At 38.5% G+C, this 22,214-nt stretch overlaps 1 protein-coding gene across 8 annotated transcripts in view; it reads left to right on the top strand.

Moving 5' to 3' along the window:
• The window catches only part of LOC102228344 (protocadherin alpha-C2-like), a 50,588-nt gene extending 30,939 nt beyond the window's left edge, over positions 1 to 19,649 (top strand). For 7 of the 8 annotated variants that reach the window (XM_023328422.1, XM_023328419.1, XM_023328421.1 and 4 more), the window contains exons 2-4: positions 6,444 to 6,508; positions 9,335 to 9,420; positions 16,553 to 19,649. In XM_023328422.1, coding sequence (XP_023184190.1) covers positions 6,444 to 6,508; positions 9,335 to 9,420; positions 16,553 to 16,866 — 465 coding nt within the window. In that variant the 3' untranslated portion in view covers positions 16,867 to 19,649. Of the gene's footprint in view, positions 1 to 649; positions 3,436 to 6,443; positions 6,509 to 9,334; positions 9,421 to 16,552 lie in introns of those variants that run through there. The other variant, XM_005795282.2, reaches the window with a different exon arrangement.
• The last annotated feature ends 2,565 nt before the right edge of the window (positions 19,650 to 22,214 follow it).

Raw genomic sequence — 22,214 nt, 5'->3', positions numbered from 1 at the left:
ATGTTATTGAACAGAGGTTTTGCTCGCTGATAGAATAAAATAGATTAATTAATTACACATATGGTTCTGTTAGGAAAGTGACCTGCTATGACTAGTTCTTCCAGAGATTTAGAGCTGTATAACGATGGCATCATAGAGACTCTGACTAACACTGCATTGACAAGGTGCTCAGGTTCTTATTTTGTATTTATTTATTTTTTTACCTGTTTTTAAAATGATTTGTTGCTCCGTTTGCCTTGCTCCTGAGTAATTGTTAATTTGCCTCAGCAAGGGAGTCTGATGATAGCTGCACATAAATCAGTTTTCCTCGGCTCAAAAAAGGGCGGTGGCGCTGACAAGAGGAGAGAGAAAAACGTTCTTTATTTTTGCTTCAAAAAATTTTTACATTATGCGGGTGTCAACTGCGGTTCTATTTACATTCGTACTTACATGAACTGAGGCGAAGAACTAAATAAAAAATTAAACATTTTGCTTGTTATATGCTGTTTGATCGGAGATGCTGAGATGCAGCCAGTACCATTTGAACGAGTGGCGCTCCCTCCCTCTCTGCCCACCGACAGCATCGCCACCACAGACAGGCAGAGAGAAACATAAGGAGAGAGAGAGAAAGGCAGAGAGGGAGGGAGAGAGAGAGACCAATAGCGATATCTGAGGAAAGGAGACAACCTTGCAGGAGAGATAGAGCAATTCAAAACATTACCTCGACCGACGAGGAAAACATGGACGCAGTGAAATTTTTTTGCTTCATGCATGCATCACAGAGGATACGGAGTTTACCCCGCACTGTCGGAGTTATGCACGGACTCAGTTTTTGATGAGGCGGGTGGGGACCCGCAGCAACCTGAAAAGGCGGAAAGATTTCTCCGAACCGTCTGCAAATTCTGCCCGCCTGCGATGGCTGGGTCGGTACGATGCTGTTACAGAGTAATGGAGAATATATTTAGCTATTTCTGTGTGTTGACGTTCATGTTAAGTGGCCTTATAAACGCACAAATCCGATACTCAATTCCAGAGGAGCTGGAGAACGGGGCATCAGTCGGTGACATTGTCCGGGATTTGGGTCTGGATCTGAAAAAAGTTTCCACTCGACGCATCAAAATCACGTCGGACAGTGGGCGGAAATATTTCACAATAAACCACAAAACCGGAAAGCTGGTGGTGAGTGACCGAATTGACCGGGAAACAGTTTGTGAATTCAGTGGTACCTGTTCACGTAACCTGGAGGTGGTGTTGGAGAACCCGCTGGAAGTGCACAACGTGGAGGTGGAGATATTGGACGTTAACGACAACGAACCTCAGTTCCCTCGGGATGAATACCAGCTTGAGGTGTCAGAGTCTGCTCTCACCGGGTCGCGGTTTCACATCGAGGGAGCTCAAGATGCAGATGGGGGGTCCAACTCCGTGAAACAGTACCGACTTATTCCAAACGACCACCTCACTTTGGACTCCATTAAACCCTCCTCCAACAATAATCAAATTGAGCTAATTCTCAAAAAGCCCTTTGACCGGGAGCAGATGCCCTCTCATCAACTTATTCTGACAGCAATAGATGGAGGCACTCCACAGCGAACTGGCTCGGCCAAAATCAATGTCCTTATCCTTGATGCCAATGACAATGTGCCTAAGTTTAACAGTTCAGTGTATAAAGTTAAAGTGCCTGAGAACTCTCCAAATGGGACACTTTTGATTAAGTTAAATGCAACAGACCCAGATGAGGGCTCAAACGGAGAAGTGTTTTACTCTTTTAGTAGCTACACTCCTGAAAGAGTCAGACAGGTGTTTTCTATGGACACAAACACGGGAGAGATTAGGGTAAGAAATAATATAGATTATGAGGAGACTAAATCCTATGAAATGTACATACAAGCAATGGACAAAGGCCCAGCTCCTGTTGCAGCACACTGTAAAGTAGTCGTAGAAGTGTTGGATGTCAACGATAACATTCCTGAGATTGTACTGTCTTCACTTTCCAGCCCTGTACGTGAGGATGCACGGGCAGACACAGTGGTGGCTTTGATTACTGTTAATGATGGCGATTCTGGACAAAACAAACAGGTATCCCTAGAGATCATGCCCAACTTGCCTTTTAAGATTAAATCCTTCAGAAACCACTACACTGTGGTCACATCTGCTTTCCTGGACAGGGAAACTATCTCATCATACAATGTTACAGTCAGCGCTGTGGATGAGGGCACGCCACACCTATCATCTCAAATGAGCTTCAGGGTAGATGTTGCAGATGTTAATGATAACCCACCTCGTTTTGAGCAGACATCATATACTGTCTATATCACAGAGAACAATGCTCCTGGGGCATCTCTTTGTGTTGTTAAGGCCATGGATGCTGATGATGCAGAAAATGCACGCATAACTTATACTGTCCTTAATGACAACAATCATGGGATACCTGTAGCCAGCTATGTTGGCATCAAACCTGACACAGGTGAGACCTATGCCCTGCAAGCCTTTGACTTTGAAAAGCTTAGAGAGTTTCACTTTCAGATTAAAGCCCAGGACAACGGCGTGCCTCCCCTTAGCCGTGTGGCCACAGTATATGTTTACATTATGGATCAGAACGATCATGTTCCTAGGATTGTCTATCCACCTGCAAATGGAACACTAATGAAAAATGCTGAAGCCGGCCTCTTAGTTAGCAAGGTGACTGCATGGGATGGCGATGCAGGACAGAATGCCTGGCTGTTTTATACCTTGAACCAGACCAACAAAGACCTAGACCTTTTTAAAGTTCATGAGTACACAGGTGAGATCCGCACCACCAGGCGAGTCATGGAAGACAACTCTACTACCTTTGTTCTGACTGTCCTGGTTCGAGACCACGGCATGCCACCGCTTTCCTCAACCACCACTATCCATGTGCACGTGATGGACCTTCCTCCGAAGTTTACCCCTGATCCGAAACAGATTGTTAGGCCTGACAGCCCGCTAATGATTTCACCCGTCACTCTCTGCCTCATCATAGCCCTGTGTGCCACCACCTTTGTATTTCTAGTCACTGTCTTTGTTCTTGCCATTGTGCGATGTCATGCCTACTGTAGCCAGACTGGTTCCTGCTCCCCTTGCTGCGTATCCCAGAAGAACATGCCGGAGGGTGGCACCTCAGCAGGTGGTGGTGGAGCAAGGGCTGCAGGTGGTGGTGGAGGAGCTGCAGGAGTGCAACAAAACATCAATGTGGCTCTGCGCCGTGACCTCAAAGTGGAGCCGCATTATATTGAAGTGAGAGGAAATGGGTCTTTGACCAAAACGTACTGTTATAAGACGTGCTTGACCGCCACATCGGGAAGTGACACTTTCATGTTCTACAACACGGGAAGGCCGCACAGTGGCACCTGGGGCTCGGGCTATGTCACCAGCCACAGCGGACAGAGCCAGATATTTGTGCGCCGCCTCAGTATGCCAGATGCAACTGCCATACAGGTGTGTTGTCTGGTGTGATGTTTTAAATGTGTTTATATATGACTTTGCATTTATTCTGGAGTTTTTAAGATGTTAATTTCTTCTATTTAAGTTTTATCTCTTGTATTTCCTCAAACTAATTCATAGTGCTCACCAATATGGCAGAGGGCACATAACTTTATTCCAAATATGTGACCGTATAAATTAGATATGATTCTTGACAGCTTATATATGGGATCATGTATGTCGGACATCTTTTAGGGATTGATTGGTTGTTTTTCTGGGAAGCTGGAAACTAGACCTGTTAAAACTTACTTTGTGTTTTTTCACACATACTAACAGTTTGTGTTTGTGATGTATTGTGATTTCAAGGGCACTATCATTTGACTGTGCATTTTCAGCACAGTCAAGAAAATTTAACTGGAAAATCTATTTATCTACTCAATTGTAATCTCAACACAGCTTTACTTACTTTGGTGACAGAAAATCTCTCAGATAGATGCTTATTGTGACCTTCATCCCTAGATGTTATAGTCCTAAGATGAGCTTTGTGCAACAATATTAAACTGAATTTAGATGGTGTTGGATATTATCTCTGTAAAGTGTGGAAAAAAAAAACAGCGATGGCTGCTACCGGTGCAACCAGTTCACAGTAGCAAATCTTCTCTTCCTGTCATACAGCTCTCTGCTATTGAAAAGTCAAAATATTTGAGAAATTGATGAAAAATGTAAAAATATAGTGTGAGGTCTTGTTTCAATGCACTTACATTGCATTGATGAATCAAAACGGTCCATTATATTGTTTTTTTTTTATTTTTTGCAAAACACATTATAAAACAATATTTATACCAGTGGAGGAAGAGATATATGAGAAGAAGAAATACCTTAAAAGCAATAAAGAAAGCATAAAGGTTATTGTGCTGCTATACGCTGACCTGTTCCTCATTAAATGCCAGTCATGTTTGCACTTGCTGTGTAATTAAGTAGCAGCAATGTGTTTTGTTGGCTCTGTGAGAGGATTGGCTGCCTAGAAGCCGATGAGGCGGGGGATAAAAGGTGATTGGACACAGTGCTGATAGCAGAGGTGTGAGCTCTGTATCCATGGAAGGAACTTTCACTCAGAGAGGCGAGAATTGAAGAGATGGCAAGATAAAGGCTAGCAATACTCATAGTTTTTGATCACACAATTCATAGAAGACAGTGCAAGGATAGGAATATTCAAAGGCCCATGGGAATCTATTTAAATATTTATATGGACATCATTATTTATTATTTATTGATTAAATAAATAATAAGCTATTTATTTAATTTTCCCTCAGATCTTTCTTTTTTTGGGTAGTAATTCCAGTTCGGATTTCCTGTGTGAAGAGTTAATTTTCAAGTTTTCCCCTGGGTGTACAGTAAACTGCAGACATGTTTATGTTACAGATGTTTGTGCTTTATTGTTTGTGCAGTTCTGTTTACCCCCATAAACACCATACGGCCAAACAGACTAATCTCCCTTTGGCCACTTCAGTGCAACAAAAGAGCAAACAAAGCCGTTTAGTCCCATTTTGCGGACAATCTGGTCCTATTTTGAACTGGTTGTTTGTTGTTGCTTGCTGTGATTGGAGGGAAATGTAAAAGGTTTCTTCTGACTGTGTGAATATTGTCCACACTAATATCTTGGTCCCTCGTCTAAACCATTGATCCTTGCACTGATTGCTTGAAGATCAGTGACTTGTTTTCATCTAATCACGTACTGCCTTCAGTTTCTGGCTTCTAGACATCCTGCAGTGCCCCGTGTCTCTGTCAACCTTCTGCTCCTTTGAATTGCTACAGGAGATGAAAAACAGGCCTTTCTCATTTAACCAAATATTGAATTCAGAGTGTGATGAATGTGGACTGCAGACCCATGGGGGTCAATGCGGCTGTAGCAGAAAGTGAACATCTGTCAAATTTGAAAGGAAATGAGATTGCAAATGGGTCTTCTGTGAACTGCATGGCCAAACAGGGGAAATATGGCGTCAGTTTATTTTTCTGAAGGTTAAGAAGGAAGAAGGAGAAAATGCAATCTCATCTTGGTGATATGGTTGGGTTAGCAGCCTATTTTGCTTCCCTTCAAGCATAATCTTTCATCATGATTAAGCATGGTTTGTTAGAGTCTTCTTTTACAATTCTTAGATGTAAGGGATACATTTTAGAATGCTTCAAACCAATTTTTTTCCCATGCTGTCCTTCATAGAACTGTCTGAATATGATGCCAAAAATCTGTTCCTCTATCTCCCTCCCCCTCACCTTCCTTTTTCCTATGACCTTCACTAAACTAAGATGACAGGAGAATGGTGGGCAGGAAGTAAAAGATAGACATGGTTCTGTATAGTTTCCATGGTGACATTTACTACATTTTCTGGCCGACTTTGTGAGGGAGAAATTTAAGGTTTTGTTCAGCATAGATGTGAAAGCAAATAGCAGAGTAAAGGTGGTGAGGAATATGCAGCAGAATAATCAAAGAAAAGAAAGAGAAGTCTGGATATGTGATGCATTAATAATCAAGTATGAATAAATATTAATGTCAAATAAGTTTGCATTGCATACATTTTAAGCCAGATTTGTGCATTTCTGTATTTGTGTATTTCTGTTGGCCTAACTTCAAATGATTTTCAGGAAACATTTGCAGTAATGCTGTTGCAAGGGTTGTGCCATGTTGAAAGGATGCATACTGGATGAATATATTTTATTTTTATTTTCCTGTGACCCAACACCTGGTTGGATTGAGTGCTGAAGTAAAATCTTTCAAAGTCATTTTCTTTTTCTTTCAATGTCACAGATGGAAGAAGGGAGGCAATGTGATAATGGGAGGAGATGTGTGCACCAACAGTATTCTGCTCATTACTCATTTTTCTTTTCAAAGGCTGAAGAAAGCTGCCACTGCCTGATTGTGTGTGTGTGGCACACATTCATCAGCAGCTCTCACCATGATTTATTAATGAGATGGTATTGGCTTTTGCCTGTACTTAAGACTCAATTCCTTCCATTCTCTCTTGCAGCCCAAGGCACCTAACTCGGACTGGAGATACTCAGCCTCCCTGAGAGCAGGTGGTGTAATGCAGAGGTAAGCATCATATTTTCTTTCTTCTAAGTATTTCACATTCACCCCTTTCATTATAGTTCCAGTCTAATTTCATAGCTGATGTAAAAACACTGTTGTTTAGTTCAGACCTTGATTTAAAAAATTGCATCTTCACCCTTAGTAAGTGACCATAGAGTCTCTGTTATGAAACATATAGTTAAATAATCTTCAAAAATTGTTTTACTAATATCCTATCCAGATTATGCAAAGTTCATTTACAGAACTATAGATGAGTTGTTTCATCCTACAGCTAAAAAAAACAAAAGAGAAAAAAACCCACAAACGATAATTTTATGGTGGCAAATCTCTTTTTATAAATAGTCTTAGGAACCTTTTGTTCATAAGCAAAAGTGTGCTCAGACAGTCTTGACCTGACTACAACATCCAACTTTAGGTAAAACCAAGAATTTAATTTAAAATAATAAGACCACTGCCAATTTTTGGCAGTCTGTTGTGGTTTGTTTTCGATGGCAGAAATGTGCAATTCATTTAATAATAATAGTATATGTGTTTTCTTTTCTTACATCTTAATAAATTCTGAACACTGAAGCTGAATCTTTCACTTAAAAAAAAATTAAAATGGCATGCCAGTTCCAATTTTTGCACCTGAAAGGCAAAATAATGAAATTTTCAATAAATGTAGCCAGCTCTACGTAAATGTCTCATGTGGTTGCAGGCAAATCATGTTTATTCACTGTGTGATGTGAATCTTTTTTTTATTTTTATTTCGTTAAATACATATCTATATTGAAGCTCTTATGATGACTACTTTAAGAGAAAAGGTGGGGCTTTGCTTTTGCCATTTAGGATATAAAATAGCTAAATTTAAATATTTATGAAGATTTCTGTTTCTGAAAAACAGGCAATATTAGTAAAAACATATCTGAAGCAATTTCTTTTTCTGTAAGTCAACGATTTTAACCTTGAGTTGAGACCTAATTAAAGATTAATCTCTCTCTCTCTCTCTCTCTCTCTCTCTCTCTCTATATATATATATATATATATATATATATATATATATATATATATATATATATATATATATATATTTATTTTAAATTACATAACTTGAAATGTATTTCTTGAACATCAAATATAAATTCACTTTGAAATGGCAGACTATATGTTTCCTTACACAGATGGAGGAGTGACAGGAGGGAAGAGCAAACAGAGAGATGATCAGTGATGCATGAAGGACAGGTTGTTAGGTGGAAATATCATCTCTGAAAACTAAATGAAGGGTCATTCTGACATCATGGCACAATAATTACAAACGATGTTAATATCAAAACTTATAATAGTTAAATCAATTACTTTTAAATATATTCATTTATTTATGGATATCTTAAAGAGACTCTAAATAATACACTTCTTCCTCACACTCATATAATAAGTAAAGCACATGTAAGTGTTTAAAATGCATTGTGGTAGTTGGCTACAAACAAATTACTGTAGTGTTTACTGTAATGCTTAAATCACATACATATAAAACATTTCCTCAGAAATATGGATGTTTGTATAGTCCTCACATTTTCGGGTTGCTGCGCTTTGATTATGATGTGTTAACAGTGTCGTGCAGTCTGAAAATCTGAACATCATTAGTCATTCTGTGTGTGAATTGAAGAACAGTTCAAATAAATTGTTTATCTATTTGCACCTAATTCAGTGCAAATACAACAGATGTGCCCTCTGTTGTGTTTGGGAGGTTATTATAAGTTTATATGTTGGCATCAACGTTGTTCAAATTCCTTTACGATTACTGATGACACTCATGAGACTTAATGTATTTGGGTAAGACTGTATAAAATCGATCAAATTTATTTATAGGGTAATTTAACACTACTCTGACAAAAAGTAAGATTTACAGGATCAGTGGTTAAAACTGATGAGAGTGGGATTAGCAACTAGGAAAAAGGTACAATGTGTTATATAAATATTCACTCACCAGAAACTTTCTCACATTTGGTTATGTTATCACCACAAATGTCGATGTATTTTTGTTATCAACCAAGTATAGTAAACATTTGTGAAGAGGAAGAAAGTTATTCTTGTGTTTAATTTTACTTGGGAAATACATAAATCTGAAAAGCATCATCTGCAAGTTTTCACCCCCCTTTGCTTTGAGATCTATCTATCTATCTATCTATCTATCTATCTATCTATCTGTCTATCTGTCTATCTGTCTATCTGTCTATCTGTCTGTCTGTCTGTCTGTCTGTCTGTCTGTCTGATCTATTTCACAGCACCAAATGTAATCAGGAGTCTGTTATAGAAGTGCAGCCTCCATCACTGGAAAATTACTATGCACCATGTACATTTTACATTAATATCCCAGCAATGTACAGTATTTCTAGACGTTTTGATTATAGTGATCAGGTGAAAAAGCAGGAAACAATATTATCTAAAACTCTTATTATCTGAGCCAAACGATATGATTATTGTCAAGATAAAGATAGCTTTAGTTTGCAGCAACCCTCTTTTTTATGACTGTGTGTTCAGTAGAAGGAGGGTGCAAAATTACTCAGACTGGGTGTGAAAATGTAAAAATGACCATCTGTACCCATAATCCCCAGAGTTAAAGAAAAAGTGTCATCAAGACTTTACAATTTCATCAGCATGGATTATTTATTTAGTTACTAAGAAAGCGTTTTATTTGCAAAGTTTTGCTCTGTTCACATAATTCAGTGTTACGTTTGGGATAGCTGTCTCTTTATTGATGCCCTTGAATTTTGAGAAGCATAAAGCATAGTTTATGTATTGCAACACCTCTCTAATTTTTAACATATTAATGTGCCATTTGTCTTTTAGTTCAGTCCACATGGAAGAGTCTGCAGTCATGCAGGGAGCTCAGGGAGTCCTGGTACAGAACTGGCCCACTGCATCGAGTGCTGCTGGTAAGAATCTGTTAAGCTGTTTTCACCTTAGAGTGTAAACCACTGAAGAACTGTTTGGTGAAGTTAAACAATACAACACACACAGACCTACTCTAGTCTTCATGTTGGCAGCACTGATTAATTAAAATATTTTTTGTTTGGTGAGTCCAAAAACTCATATCAACAGTTTAAGATAATTATTTATTCATACCGGCAGATTATCCAATAACTTAGTAAACTAAAAATAATAATTAAATAACTATGATACTTCATTTGAGATTCCCTCGACTCGCCCTTGCCTTGTCTCACTCCTGCAGGATCTCCACACAGCTCTACCTGCTTTCTGTTGCAGGATTAGTGACAAAGCATAGAAAGAAAACCAACTGAGAACAGTTGATTGGATTGTCAGCAAAATGTTTATATCATAAGTGAGCCACAGAGGACAAACATTGCAGCAGAATAATAACATAATTACATTCGATCTCAGTTTAATGTTGGCCTCTTCTGTTCCTCAAGTTCTATACACACACAGGAAATCAAAGAATTAGAGTCACAAGAAGTCGTTTCAATTTTTGAAAAGTTTTTTTTTTCTTCAATCCTTTTTCATAATTAGTTTGTATAAAATTTGCATTGGCAGGACTGATTATTGTGCAGACAGAACCTGAAGCATCTGCTCTCTGTCTTAACGTTTGGTTATTTCCAGAAAAAAAAAATATTTTTAGAATTTTCTCTCAAAAACAAAAAGATTGTCATTTACATTCAGATAAAGATAGAATATTTAAATGTTACCATAATTTGGCTAGAAAGGGACTTACTACAGATAAAGGATTATTTTAAAATAATGCTAGGAACAATTTTGGAACCACATCATGAAGATTTCCTTGTAACTAACAAAAGAAAGACTCAAGGAGTCATGGTCAACTAGAAAAGAAAATATTTGTCGAGAGAGACATGTTTCATACATGAATGTTTTAACTTGGTCATCCAAAAGAAGAAATGGATCATTACCACAACCTATACGTACCCACAAAGTCTACTGGGATTATTGATCGATCTCAACAGGTTTGTAGTACTTGTTGAGGTACTCCAACTGGTACTGGAGTTTAACAGATATGCTTCCTCAAGGTTAAGATGTCCTGAAGCATCTTAACCTTCAGGACAGAGAAAACATGATGAGTCCATATACATTTGTCACCCAGCTGTGAATACCCTTGCACATGTAACTTAGTCTAAAAACTTTGACACACCCAATGCTCCTTACCAATATTTGTGATGAAAAATAGGCTGTGTTGTATATGCATTAACTCTCTTACAGAGAACTTAGTTTTTATCTTTGCTAATACAGACATAAGTGTGATGAAGAAGGATTAAGACTTAAATTATAAAAAAGACATATCACACAAGCTAGCGATTGCCTCCTCCCATCCACACTTGCGTACAAACAGCCTCCTCTGCTATGCCATCGATTTCTTGCCTTAGCTGAGAACTTACAGCTTGCAGGCACTTCAAAATGTGAGGGACAAAATGGAGAGCAAACACAGACAAGCAAGAAAGAGGGAGAGGACACAACAGACAGCAGTGACGTCCTTAGGGCAGATCAGTGGCTATGAGATCAGCTTGCACGGACTTAAGGTGGTCTCATCTGGCTGTCGCAGTTAGAGACGACATCCTGTGCCATTTCAACCATTTTAACCCAAGGGCTGCCTGCCCCCTCTTTATCTCGTTGTTGGCCATGCTATGAATAGAAATAACTGAAGGTTACATTAGATTTAATATGAATTTTAGGGTGTGACAAACAAGGCTCCAGGGTTTGTAGTGATAGTAATAAGAAATACAAAATTCTAGCTCTGCTCTTCTGATGATCAAAAGAATGACTTATCTACTGGAGTTCATCTCAATTCTCTTTCATCATATCCGGAAAATGGGTGTGTTGAGTTAATCTGAACTTTCACAGTTACAGTGCTATTTATAGCTAAATCCCGCTGTTTATCAGGTAGTCTCTTGTCTTTAAGGTTTTGTTTCTTTGAAGCCGTTGTTTCAGGATGGGTGCAGTGGTGGCGGGGTGGTGTCTCTTCACCGTGAGACTTGGACAGCCGACAACGCCCATGTTTTTACTCTTCTGTTTTTGAATCAAATCATTGAATCTGCACTCAATGCCTTGTGTTTCGCGTGTATGTCCCTATATTTGACCGCCTGTGAGTCCAAGTGTTTTGTCTGCTTGCTTTGTGCTGCTCCTGTTGTGACAGATGGTGCACAGCCCACGCCCAGATTAACACAGCCACATTAGGGAAACCAGGGCTGGGCTTGTGTTCAAGTCACCCTTCCTATCTGTTCATCATTCCTTGTGTCATCACCTTGTCTGTCCCTCTAATTCACAAATCTGCTGCTAAAACAAACTGACGTGTGGGTTTTTGTGTAGAACTGAAATAAAAATAGAAAAACTTATATTGTGAGATTGGAAGAGACAAGGAAAAGGGGGGGTTAAATAGATGACTTGCAAGGCGAATGATTTAAAAGTAAAGAACACTTTAAGCAATATTGAATAAGTAATGAGAAGGAGTGACAGTGACTAAATCACACTGATTGACTGAGACATAGTCGGCAATAAAGAGGGGAGGCTGAATGAGGCTGCTGTTGCTAGGGGAGTGTGGTTAGACCAGACAGTGGTGAGAGGGAGTGAGAGAAAGCTTCGAGCATTATTCTCCATCAGCATAAACACTGTCACCATGGCTCCTACCAATGTCCTACTGCTTCACAGGAAGACATTGTTTCCATGGCAACCATTCATGGCCCCTGATATTGACAGGGGCGGGAGGAAATAGTGGTGGGTGTGCATAAGATAGGGTGCAAACATATGGCACGGTGCAAAAGAAGATCTCCAAGAAGGGGAATCGTGAGGAATAATAACCGAGCACTACATGAAAGACTAGACCGAATAAGCAAATGGACGAGAAAGAGTAGAGATAAACAAGCTAAAAAAGTTGCCTCTTTAATTTGAGGTGAAAGTTGTTGAAAGAGGAAGAGGAGTTAGTAGAAGTAGAGTGACCTACTTTCACTAGGGTGGTGGTGTACTGCAGATATGGATGCAGGTTCACTGTTTCCCGCATCGTCCTCGAGCATCACACACACATAGTGACACATTCACCATAACCACTGGTGCAGAGACACGCAGTTTTCATTGGTGTTGATGGCAAAAACTGTCCAAATGACGAGCAGAAATTGAGACAAAGATAGTGCTGTATTTTGCACTTTGAGAGGTTTGAAGCTTTACTATCTGAGCCATTACATTTATGGACTATCCATTATTGCAGTATTTTACATTTAGTTTCTTAAACTCATCATGAATGTTTTGTGAATATAAAGGAGGAGTCAATTTAAATTTAATTGTGGATACTTCTGGGCTGCAGTACTCTGTCAGCCATTGTCGATATAACGTGGAAACCTTTTGGCTCATTCAGAAAGGTGGGGTAGAGAAGAGAAACAATCTGGGATATTTCACTATTTTTGAATACTTTCAGCCCATCTGCTTCCTATTTTTATCTGGGTTATTTTCTTTTCTGTTAGCTTTGTTCTGTTCTCTGCTGCCATTGCCTTTAAAATTCTTGCCAGTTCTCACCTCCTTTATGTCACTAAGGTATAAATCCTTTTTTCACACTACTTTTTTGTCACTGCAACAATGTTGAGATGTACACAGACACACACTTTCAAACCTGCATGGAGATGCAGAATTTCAGAGCAGTATCTGTACTTTTAAAGATTACATCAACCATCTGCTATATGGGCTATCTGGGCAATATAACGTTGTTATGATGAAACTAACAAGAAACCTAACCAGGAACACACCTAATATTCTACACACACGTTTAGCCTTAGCACCAGACACTATCATGAAGATGTTTGCCATCAGTCACATCTCCTTTTTCTGTTCAGATTTGAGAATACATGTTAATTCACACAGACACTGTCTGCAACAACATGTGATTGAGATGATAGCAATGTCCTATTTTTGTTCTTTGAATATACTCATGAACTGCACAGCAGGTTAAAATAAACCCTCTAAAAATAGGTGTGGTCCCTCTGCAGGATTGATATGTGAAGAATTACATCCAGGAAATCTTTTTTTTTTCTCTTCTATGCTTTAGTTTTGTGTTAGGCATCACCATTTTTATCTGCATCTATGCTCCTCATGGCCCCTTTTCCTCCTCCTCCTTAGGACGTTATGTAACACTGCGCTGCAGTCCTTTGTGCAACTGTCCAACTGGCTGATGGTAGGGCAAGACAAGCGGATGGATAAAGTAGATGTGGCAAAATGGAGCTTGGGTGATTTGAGTGGCTGTGAAACCCCACTGGAGGCACAAAGAGAATAAAGGGACATTGACACAAGAAGAAGCTTGACTGATGACTTCAGAAGTAAAAATTAGGAGAGTGGACATGCAGAAAATATCACAAGCAGTAATGTAATGGGGCTTTACAGCTCTTTAGGCAGCAGGGTTAAAATGTTCAGACAGCATATGCACAGAGAGAAGTAACCCTTATAACTATGAAATACGTTACTGTCAGTGTCCCTAATGTACTTGATGGTTATGGCTGATGGGCAAGCAGTTTAATACGAGATCATATTAACGTTATCACTAACACTGATAGACATAATTAAGAGTTGCATCAATTACTCAGAGGGATGGGTGTTAGTTTACAATGTTTTTCACGCTGGATTAGATAAAAGGTCAAGGAAAAGAAGAGGTGGAAGGAAAGGGAGGGGTTCCGCACAACATCCATTCTCACAGTCCAAGAAAAAGGAAAGTGCTTTGCCTTGAAACATTGCTGGACGAGCGGATTTTATTACCTTCAGGAGAGATAGAAATAAATTGAATAAACCTAAAAGGAAGGCAATCTTTATGTCAGTATTTGTTGTTAAAATGATGCACATAAACAACAATGCATATCACTATATTCAGAATGTTGTACAGATTTCAGATTTTTCCTTATTTACTTGAATGAGAATAAAACAATGCAGTGTTACTCTGGTCTACCTTACCTGCTCCATCTGTCTGCTTCCATCGTGACTCATCACTCTCTGGGGTGTAATTAAGTTTATTAGTGCGAGGTTGCACATAGGCACCACTGTCTCATCAAGTTTTCACTTTGAGTTAGACAGGTGTTATTTTAGAACATACAAAATGGACGCTTTAGAGAAACAACTCACCAGTATTTTTTATTCCTTTTGGGCTTGATCTGTTTGGTCTTCGCTTTTTTTTTTTTTTAATTTGAGAAGCTGCCTAGTGAAGGAGTCAAATGGGAAATCTTTCTCTGCCAAAAAGAAAAAGAAACAATGTGACTGTTTCTGTCACAGTATATAAATGTTAAGAATCTGGTTTTGATGAATATTCCATCAGTGTACCATATGCTCTCTTAGGTTTTGGAATATTAAAATCAATGCACAGCGTTTATTGCCAGTTCATTAAAAAAATACTCCTTTCAAATGTTTGTTTCACTTATACAGCAAATCTTCACATGTATTATTATGCTCTGTGGGTAAGGATAAAGGAAAAATACAATTCAGATGCTTGTGTACTCTGAGTAGTGCAGGAGGCCAGTTGTCTTTTACCAGACATGATTTTTTTTTCAGCTTGACTGGATCTGTCCTCAGTTAATCTCCCCTTTGGTAACAGCTCAGGAAAGGAATCAGAGAAGCAAAGAATATATGTGAGGAAACGATGGCAAGTAGGTCATTGCTTTGCAGAGTAAAGCAAAATGGCTGCAACACTCTGCATGCTAAAGCACACTGAGTTTTGGTTATGGTATTTTCACTCTAAATACCGATAAGATTCTTATATGACTAAAAATGATGCAGTACCTCTTTGTTCACGTTAGACTTGTCAGATTTTTAATATTTTTTTATACGTACATGTTTAGGTTTTGTGAGTGTTTTTTGGGGGGTATTTTCTTGAAGAGAAAAGACATATTACTCCTGTGACCCTTCAGTTAAGTTTATAAATAAACAAGATGCATTCACCAGAAATAGAATGCTGTTTCTTCTTTTTCTTTTAAATAATTTAACGAGATAAATTATAGGCAAAATTTGTTTGCTAAAAAGAATAACCAAAACAGAAATCAGAAGAGTTAGAGGATTTCTTTGAGCCTTTCATTTACCAACAAGGGGAAGTTTGGTGAGCTGCACAAACCCAGAACATCATCACAATTCTAACACATAGTTTAAAACATTCTGTTTTTTATTCATGTCTGCATGTGTGAAATGTTGAGCATAGGGTGTCTTGCTGGTAATTATTGCAATGCAAAAGTTGGACAGATTGAATAATGAAAACTGAACATTCTTCAACATTTATGAGATCCAACAGAACAACGTAAACCAAAACTGGTTTGTGAATGGATAAAGCGGGCTAACATTAAGCTTCTTAAATGGCCCTGACTGCAGGCATGCTGAAAATCTACAGTGTTTAACAGTGCTAAATGGGTTTTTTCCCAGTGTGTGGGATTTTCTTGCTAAGGAACATTGATGCAAGTCTAAAAATAAATCAAACTTCAACATCCACTTAAGTTTTGTTTATTTTTAGTCCATCCTGACAAAAAACAATTCAAACTATTAAAAGCTTAAAGTTAATGTCATTCATGCCTATGATGGTTGTGTGTAAAGAGTTGATTGGAATAGTAGCTTTTGACTCAAGTGAGTCTTTCATCCATTCATTTAATCTTTTCCCTCCTCAAACAGTATGTGTTGTAAGTGCTAAGAACTACAAATTGTGAAAATCTGTGAATTTTAATTAGAGTTGGATTGAATTGACGATGATTTTATGAGTGTGTCATGCCTTTTTCTCCTTTGACTTTCATTTAACTTGTAGCATATGATTAAATTATGACCCACTGAGATTGTCTCTTACAAGCATATGTAGCAAGGCAGTGAGATTTAACTTGTGTTCAGTTCAAAGAAGAAATAAAAAATGTAGCGATATGAGAAGCTTGTTACTTATTTAAAATAGCAAGAGGCTGTACTGAATTTGTAAAGCGCATAAATAGAGGGACTTGCAATCAAACATCTCATTCAGTCATAAAAATTGGAAGAATTTATGTATGTCAAGTCTTTGATTTCATTGGAGATTTGAAGCTAATCTTTAATTTCTCTGTGTTTCTCTTTTAGATGGTGAAGGAGGGGAGGTTTCCCCACCTATGGGTGCCGGCGTAGACAGCAACAGCTGGCACTTTCGTTACGGCCCGGGTGGTCCCGGAGCGCCCCCACAGCACCTGAAGCCTGGAGAGGTTCCTCCAGAGGCATTCATTATTCCTGGCTCCCCAGCCATAATTTCCATCAGACAGAACCAGGGAGGAGAGGACGACAAGAGCGACTTCATCACCTTCGGAAAAAAGGAGGAGGCCAAGAAAAAGAAGAAGAAGAAGAAGGAAAAGGAGAAGAAAGATAAGAAGGATAAAGGCAAGGATGATGGTGACGAGTAAAACAGAGAGCAGAAAATGCATAAAATGGCTAAGAAGAAAAGGGTGCTGTTAAAACAGAGGTACCAACCAAAGTTCACTGGGTAAAAAGAGAATATTTTATACCATTATTCATTATTGCTGATAACGTTTCAAAGCTTTTTCTGTTATGATTCTGGCCTTACCAAGATATAGTTTATCTTCAGTTAAATACTGATGTAAATTATTTATCTTGCCTTGATACAATTAATGATTACAAAAAAAAGAGAAAATGATTGTTTCTTCCTCTCCATGCCCCAATGTGCCTATGCACCCTGAGTCTACTTTTATTATCTTTTTGGAAAATGGAAGTAGAATTCTTGTCCTTGTGTTGTTCTTCTTTTCTCCTTTAACCCACTGGGCACGTTGGCACCTCTGTCTTATCCCCTCCCCAACGACAATGTGTAAAGAATTCTCTGAGAGACCAGTACATTGAACAAAAACAACATAAAGCTGTGCCAGCCGAGGAAAAAAGAGGAAAATGTGAAAAGATTGACACAGATGCATGCAGTCTGGAGCTGGACACACTCTACTTGTAAATAGCACAAACAAGAGTCACTGAACCCTAAAGGCTAAACTGGCACTGCTGCAGATTCACTGGTAATTACCAACAGTGTTCCCTTAAATCTCAATGAAACCACATGCGCGCACACTAACACATCCAAACGTGCAAACAGCAACTTATTACCCATGAGACAATTGACACAGGAAGCACCTGAGGCCTGGGAAGAACGAGTGAGAGAAAATATAAGAGAAAAGACTGGCTGAAAACTGGACACTGCAAGTTCTTTGCCCTGCGCACTCACTTCTGAGAGTGCAGATGTACATCAACTCTCTCAGGATGGAAGAAGAACCATTTGCAATAGCTCTATCTTTGCTTGGAGAGCACACAAAGAGCTTTATCTTCTGCAAGAATCCCAACTGAGGAGGACAGAGACCACTGGAAGATATGGAGGGAAAATGGGGAGATGCTTCACATTCTCCTGAGCATCACAGAGGGTTGAGTGCAGCTGAGGTGGCTTTATATGGTGGACTCTGAAGATACCTTGCAGAGTATTTGGAGAAATTTTGATATCACTTTTTCTCCTCCTTTTTGCAGCAACAGCTAAACGCTTTCTGCTTTGAATGTTTGGTAGCAACCAATCCTTACCTGACACCTTGAGTTTACAGATAATCACCTGCTTGTATCTGTTCCCAGCTGCCACAAAACCAAATTTTACTGAAAATCACTTTTTATTTTGCTCATTGCCCATCATGTCGACTGCTTCTCCTGTATAATGTGTGAAATGTCTTTTATGTTCTTTAAAGAGATTCAATGATACCCGTGTTTATTTTTCTTCATAGCTTTAACTGCTTTATGCTTTATACGCCCACCTCACTGTTGTCCTCAGACACCCACTCGACCCCTTGCTCTGATGGCCTGCTCTGAACATTGTGGTGTGCTGAGAACAGCATGGAGTAATGCGGACGAGGCCCAGGGAGAACCAAACAGGGCTTTGCACCCTGAACCCGTGTCAGGTGCTTCTGAAGTGCAAAATGGTTCAGTGCTTTTTAACTTGTGTAAACTACGGTATGTGGTTCATTTCCTGTTTGTAGATAATCACAAGAGGAGGTATGGTGGGATAGGGCTGATTACAGCGACTGTGAAGAAATGTGATGAAATAAGGACCGATTAAGAAAAAGTAAATAAATTCACCAACTTGATTGTTTAGGAACATTAAGTCACATACTAGCTTCTATGTACGCTGTAAATGTATAGTAGACTTCTCATAGATTGAACAGTAGCTCTTGAAACTTGAGAAATATTGGGCACACAGGGATTTTTTTTCCCTGAGCTTTATCCCACCAACCTTCTCACAGACAGTTTTTGAAAAGGGGCACTGATGTGCCTCAAGACCTGCTTCTGTTGGTTACCCTCCCGTTGCCTGTAACTTGTTGCCACGTCCCAAAAGTTTTTGCGGCTCAGTATGACGTCACTCCATTAAGTGGCTGCTGCATGTACTGCTCTACGGAAACAAACACTATATAGAGAAATATATATATAGATAGATAGATTGCTCTGATTTTATTCTTTTGTATTATTATTTTTTTTTCTTCATTAATCGCACAGGAAATATCTGTATGTACTGCTGTCGCTCCCAAGCATCCATGTACCACAATGTTCACACTCCACAGATGTTTTACGGCATCCACTAACCTTCTTTAGGTATTTGTAAATGATATAGTGTGATACCTTTCAACTGCAAGTTCATTTTCTCTCTTTTTCCAACAGTGGTTTTGCGTTTCAAGACAAGCAAAGCAAAGCAAAAAAAAAAAAAAGAAAAAAAAGCAAACAAAAAAAAAAATCACTCTGTCTCTGGCTTTGACATGACGATTTAACTCTGTATTATTGTAACTGAAATATGTATGATTCTATGAAGAGCTATCACTTCCCTTTCACTCTCATTATAAAAAAATGGAAGAAGAAAATCCTGTAAAAAAAAAAAAAGACTATATGTTAGTATATTCTTGTGTTTAGTGAGTGTTCATGCTGTCATTCTTTCCCAATGTATGGTGGTGAACTATGGTGGCAGTGAGCTGTCCTGAGTGGACTAGCAGAGATATGTTGTGAAACTTTTTTTGTACACCTTCTCATCAACTGTAACAGTGAAAAGTAGTGAATTTCATTTATTTCATTTATTTTTCATACTTTTTATTTTACCTAAATGGATACAGTGGTAATGTGTTTGGTTTAAAAATCACAAATAAAATTTTCTTTCTTAAGCGTACATTCGGATTTATTGTTTTGGGGTTGTTCACGTAAGACTGTTTTGTCAACATGGTTCTGCGGTTTTTCCAAGTGCAGTTTATAGGAATATTAGGCTGAGACTTTATTATATTGAAAAACATAATTAAATACACGAAAGGCTTTCAGAAGGAATGCTTTTGTTTTTCTATTTAGGTCCGGGTTAGTGGAGGAAAGAAATGGATGAGTTAAACAGAGAAAGAGTTCATTTTATTTTGATGAGCAAGGCTGACAAACTGTCAAAACTGTCTCCGGGCTGCACTCTTCTATCACACACTTTCATGTCACACTTCCTTTTGTGGACTAACAAGCAGTCAGAAAGGATATCACCCTGCAGACATGAAACACACACGCACACAATGATCTACACAGCTCAGCCTCTCCTTTCTGAAAGCCTTGTCGCAGATGGTCCAAACAGTCCCGTATGAAAACGAAGCTTCCAGACGTACAATAATTTAATAGAGTGGCTAAATAGATTTATAGTGTCTCAGTGGGTAGGTTTGAAGGAAATAGTTAATCAAATCAGAGAGGCATTACTCATGATGGTCTTGAGAGAAATGAAAGCTTGATAATCAATATTTTTAATTAGTCACTCTAGCATACAGCTTAAAAGCTTCTTGTAGGAAAGTTGAATATGTGGCACCTAGCAGATTTATTTGCTTTCTACAAGTGAAAAAAAATAAGTAGTAATCACTCTTCAGGCTTTTCTTTAGCCGGAAGCTTCATCCAATATGTAATACTCCTTCTGCTCTTAAATTATAATAAGACAGATAAGTCTCTTTTACAGGTTTGAATTTCATTTTTCATCCAGAGAGTGAAGAGCATAATAAAGAAGGTTCAAGAGTTCATGTTAACAGAACTGCTGGTAAAAAGGCTGCATTTTCTTTTTGCACCCTGATGGAGACAGGAAAGGTGTTTCCATGGCTACAGCTATTTGGGGAATGGTTTCTATAGTAACAGCCATGTATATGTACCAAACATGGGCATACTGAGCTAGTGAGGCTCGCTGATGGGGTCAAAAGGGTGTGGCTTTGACAAATGGCAGAGAAAGCACTTTACTGATTACGTTCACTTCTAATCTCCTACTAAACATTCACACTCACAGCTTGATGTTTTGGCTGTAAGAGCAGCAAATCCACAGAAGTAAAACACTGAAATAAATCAATAAATAAATAAATAACACCCACACAATCAAAATGCCTCCACTTACTTACTCCCAAAAGCACTAACAAAATGAGTGTTGGTCCTACTGAATTGTATGTGTACTATGCAAATAAGTTAAGAAACACACATTATGAAAGCAGCCTCCACCGCTTTGTTTTCACAGTAAAAAAAAAAAAAAGCTCTGAAGACTGAATATGTACAATAAGCACACTAATGCTGCAAAGCAATTGGCACTTTTTAAAAGATTTTATATGTTGGGAATTCATAGACAAAACAAAGGTTAATCCAAAACAATATACAGCACATAACATAGGTTACAGGAGTTCATTCTTTACTCCCACAATAGGGAGTCAACTAAAAGACCATGAATTGTTAAGGCAGCAGTCATTTACAATTCATTGTAACTAAAAGGTGTTAAAACAGATAAATGTATCTTTGGCTGGTTTCTCCAGTAATTTCACACAGAAGCACACATAGTAAATAGTTTTTGTCTTAGGGCTTGAGTTGACTGGTGATGTTTCCAGCTGCAGTGAGTCAGCAAAACCATCACCCTGGAGGGCAGAAGCAAAATCAAGTGACTCGGCTGAAGATGACTGAGATTAATGTGTACAATCATATGAGCTTGTGGGAAACACATGCAACACATTCGACTTGAGATAGCGCCCCTAATGGCGAGACATTCAATTCATAAGACTATAATAAATATGACTCAATAGCTGAGTTACTTTGGCCAATTTAGCTGTGCTTGAGTTTTATGGAGAGCAGGTATTATTATTTATTATTCATTATTATTAGGTGTTTGTTGAATTGCAACATTTGTGACTTTATTATTATTATTATTATTATTATTATTATTATTAAACAAAATAAAAAATTCTAATAAAATAAAATAAAATAAAAAAAATATTTGAGCTTTTCTTGTTGCTGTCAGCAAAAACAGAGAAATGGGGTTGGAACAGAGCCCATGGTTTGCCAGCCATGTTTGTTACAGTGGGCTCAAGATACTCGCACCGGTTTGGTCTCTAATGTAGAGATTTCAGCTGCTGAGTTTAACAAGGACACGAGGTCAGTAAGTCGGGGCTTGACAACATCGACGGTTTCTGAGGGGCATTTAGCCCTGCATCGTCTATTTGCTGCTATGTTTATAGCGTTTGCTGTAAATGCAGAAGAGCCGAAGGAGTCAGGAGTAAAGGCGCCATCTCCTGGTTAAAACCTCACAGCACATCGGTTTTAAAAGCAAGAAGCCCGTTGAAAAAGCTCTTCAGTGTTTTCATTTCTTTGTTTTGCAAATCAGCTTCGACATAGAATATCGGACTTTGAACTTTAGCTAAGCGATGGCAACCATTGCCTCATTTGTTTTTAACTAATTTGACAGAAAATCAGT

The sequence above is a fragment of the Xiphophorus maculatus genome, chromosome 23 (assembly GCF_002775205.1).
Source record: "Xiphophorus maculatus strain JP 163 A chromosome 23, X_maculatus-5.0-male, whole genome shotgun sequence".
Classification (NCBI taxonomy): Eukaryota; Metazoa; Chordata; class Actinopteri; order Cyprinodontiformes; family Poeciliidae; genus Xiphophorus; species Xiphophorus maculatus.
The sequence above is the reverse complement of the archived record's forward strand: the minus strand, read 5'-3'. Positions and strand labels throughout refer to the sequence as shown.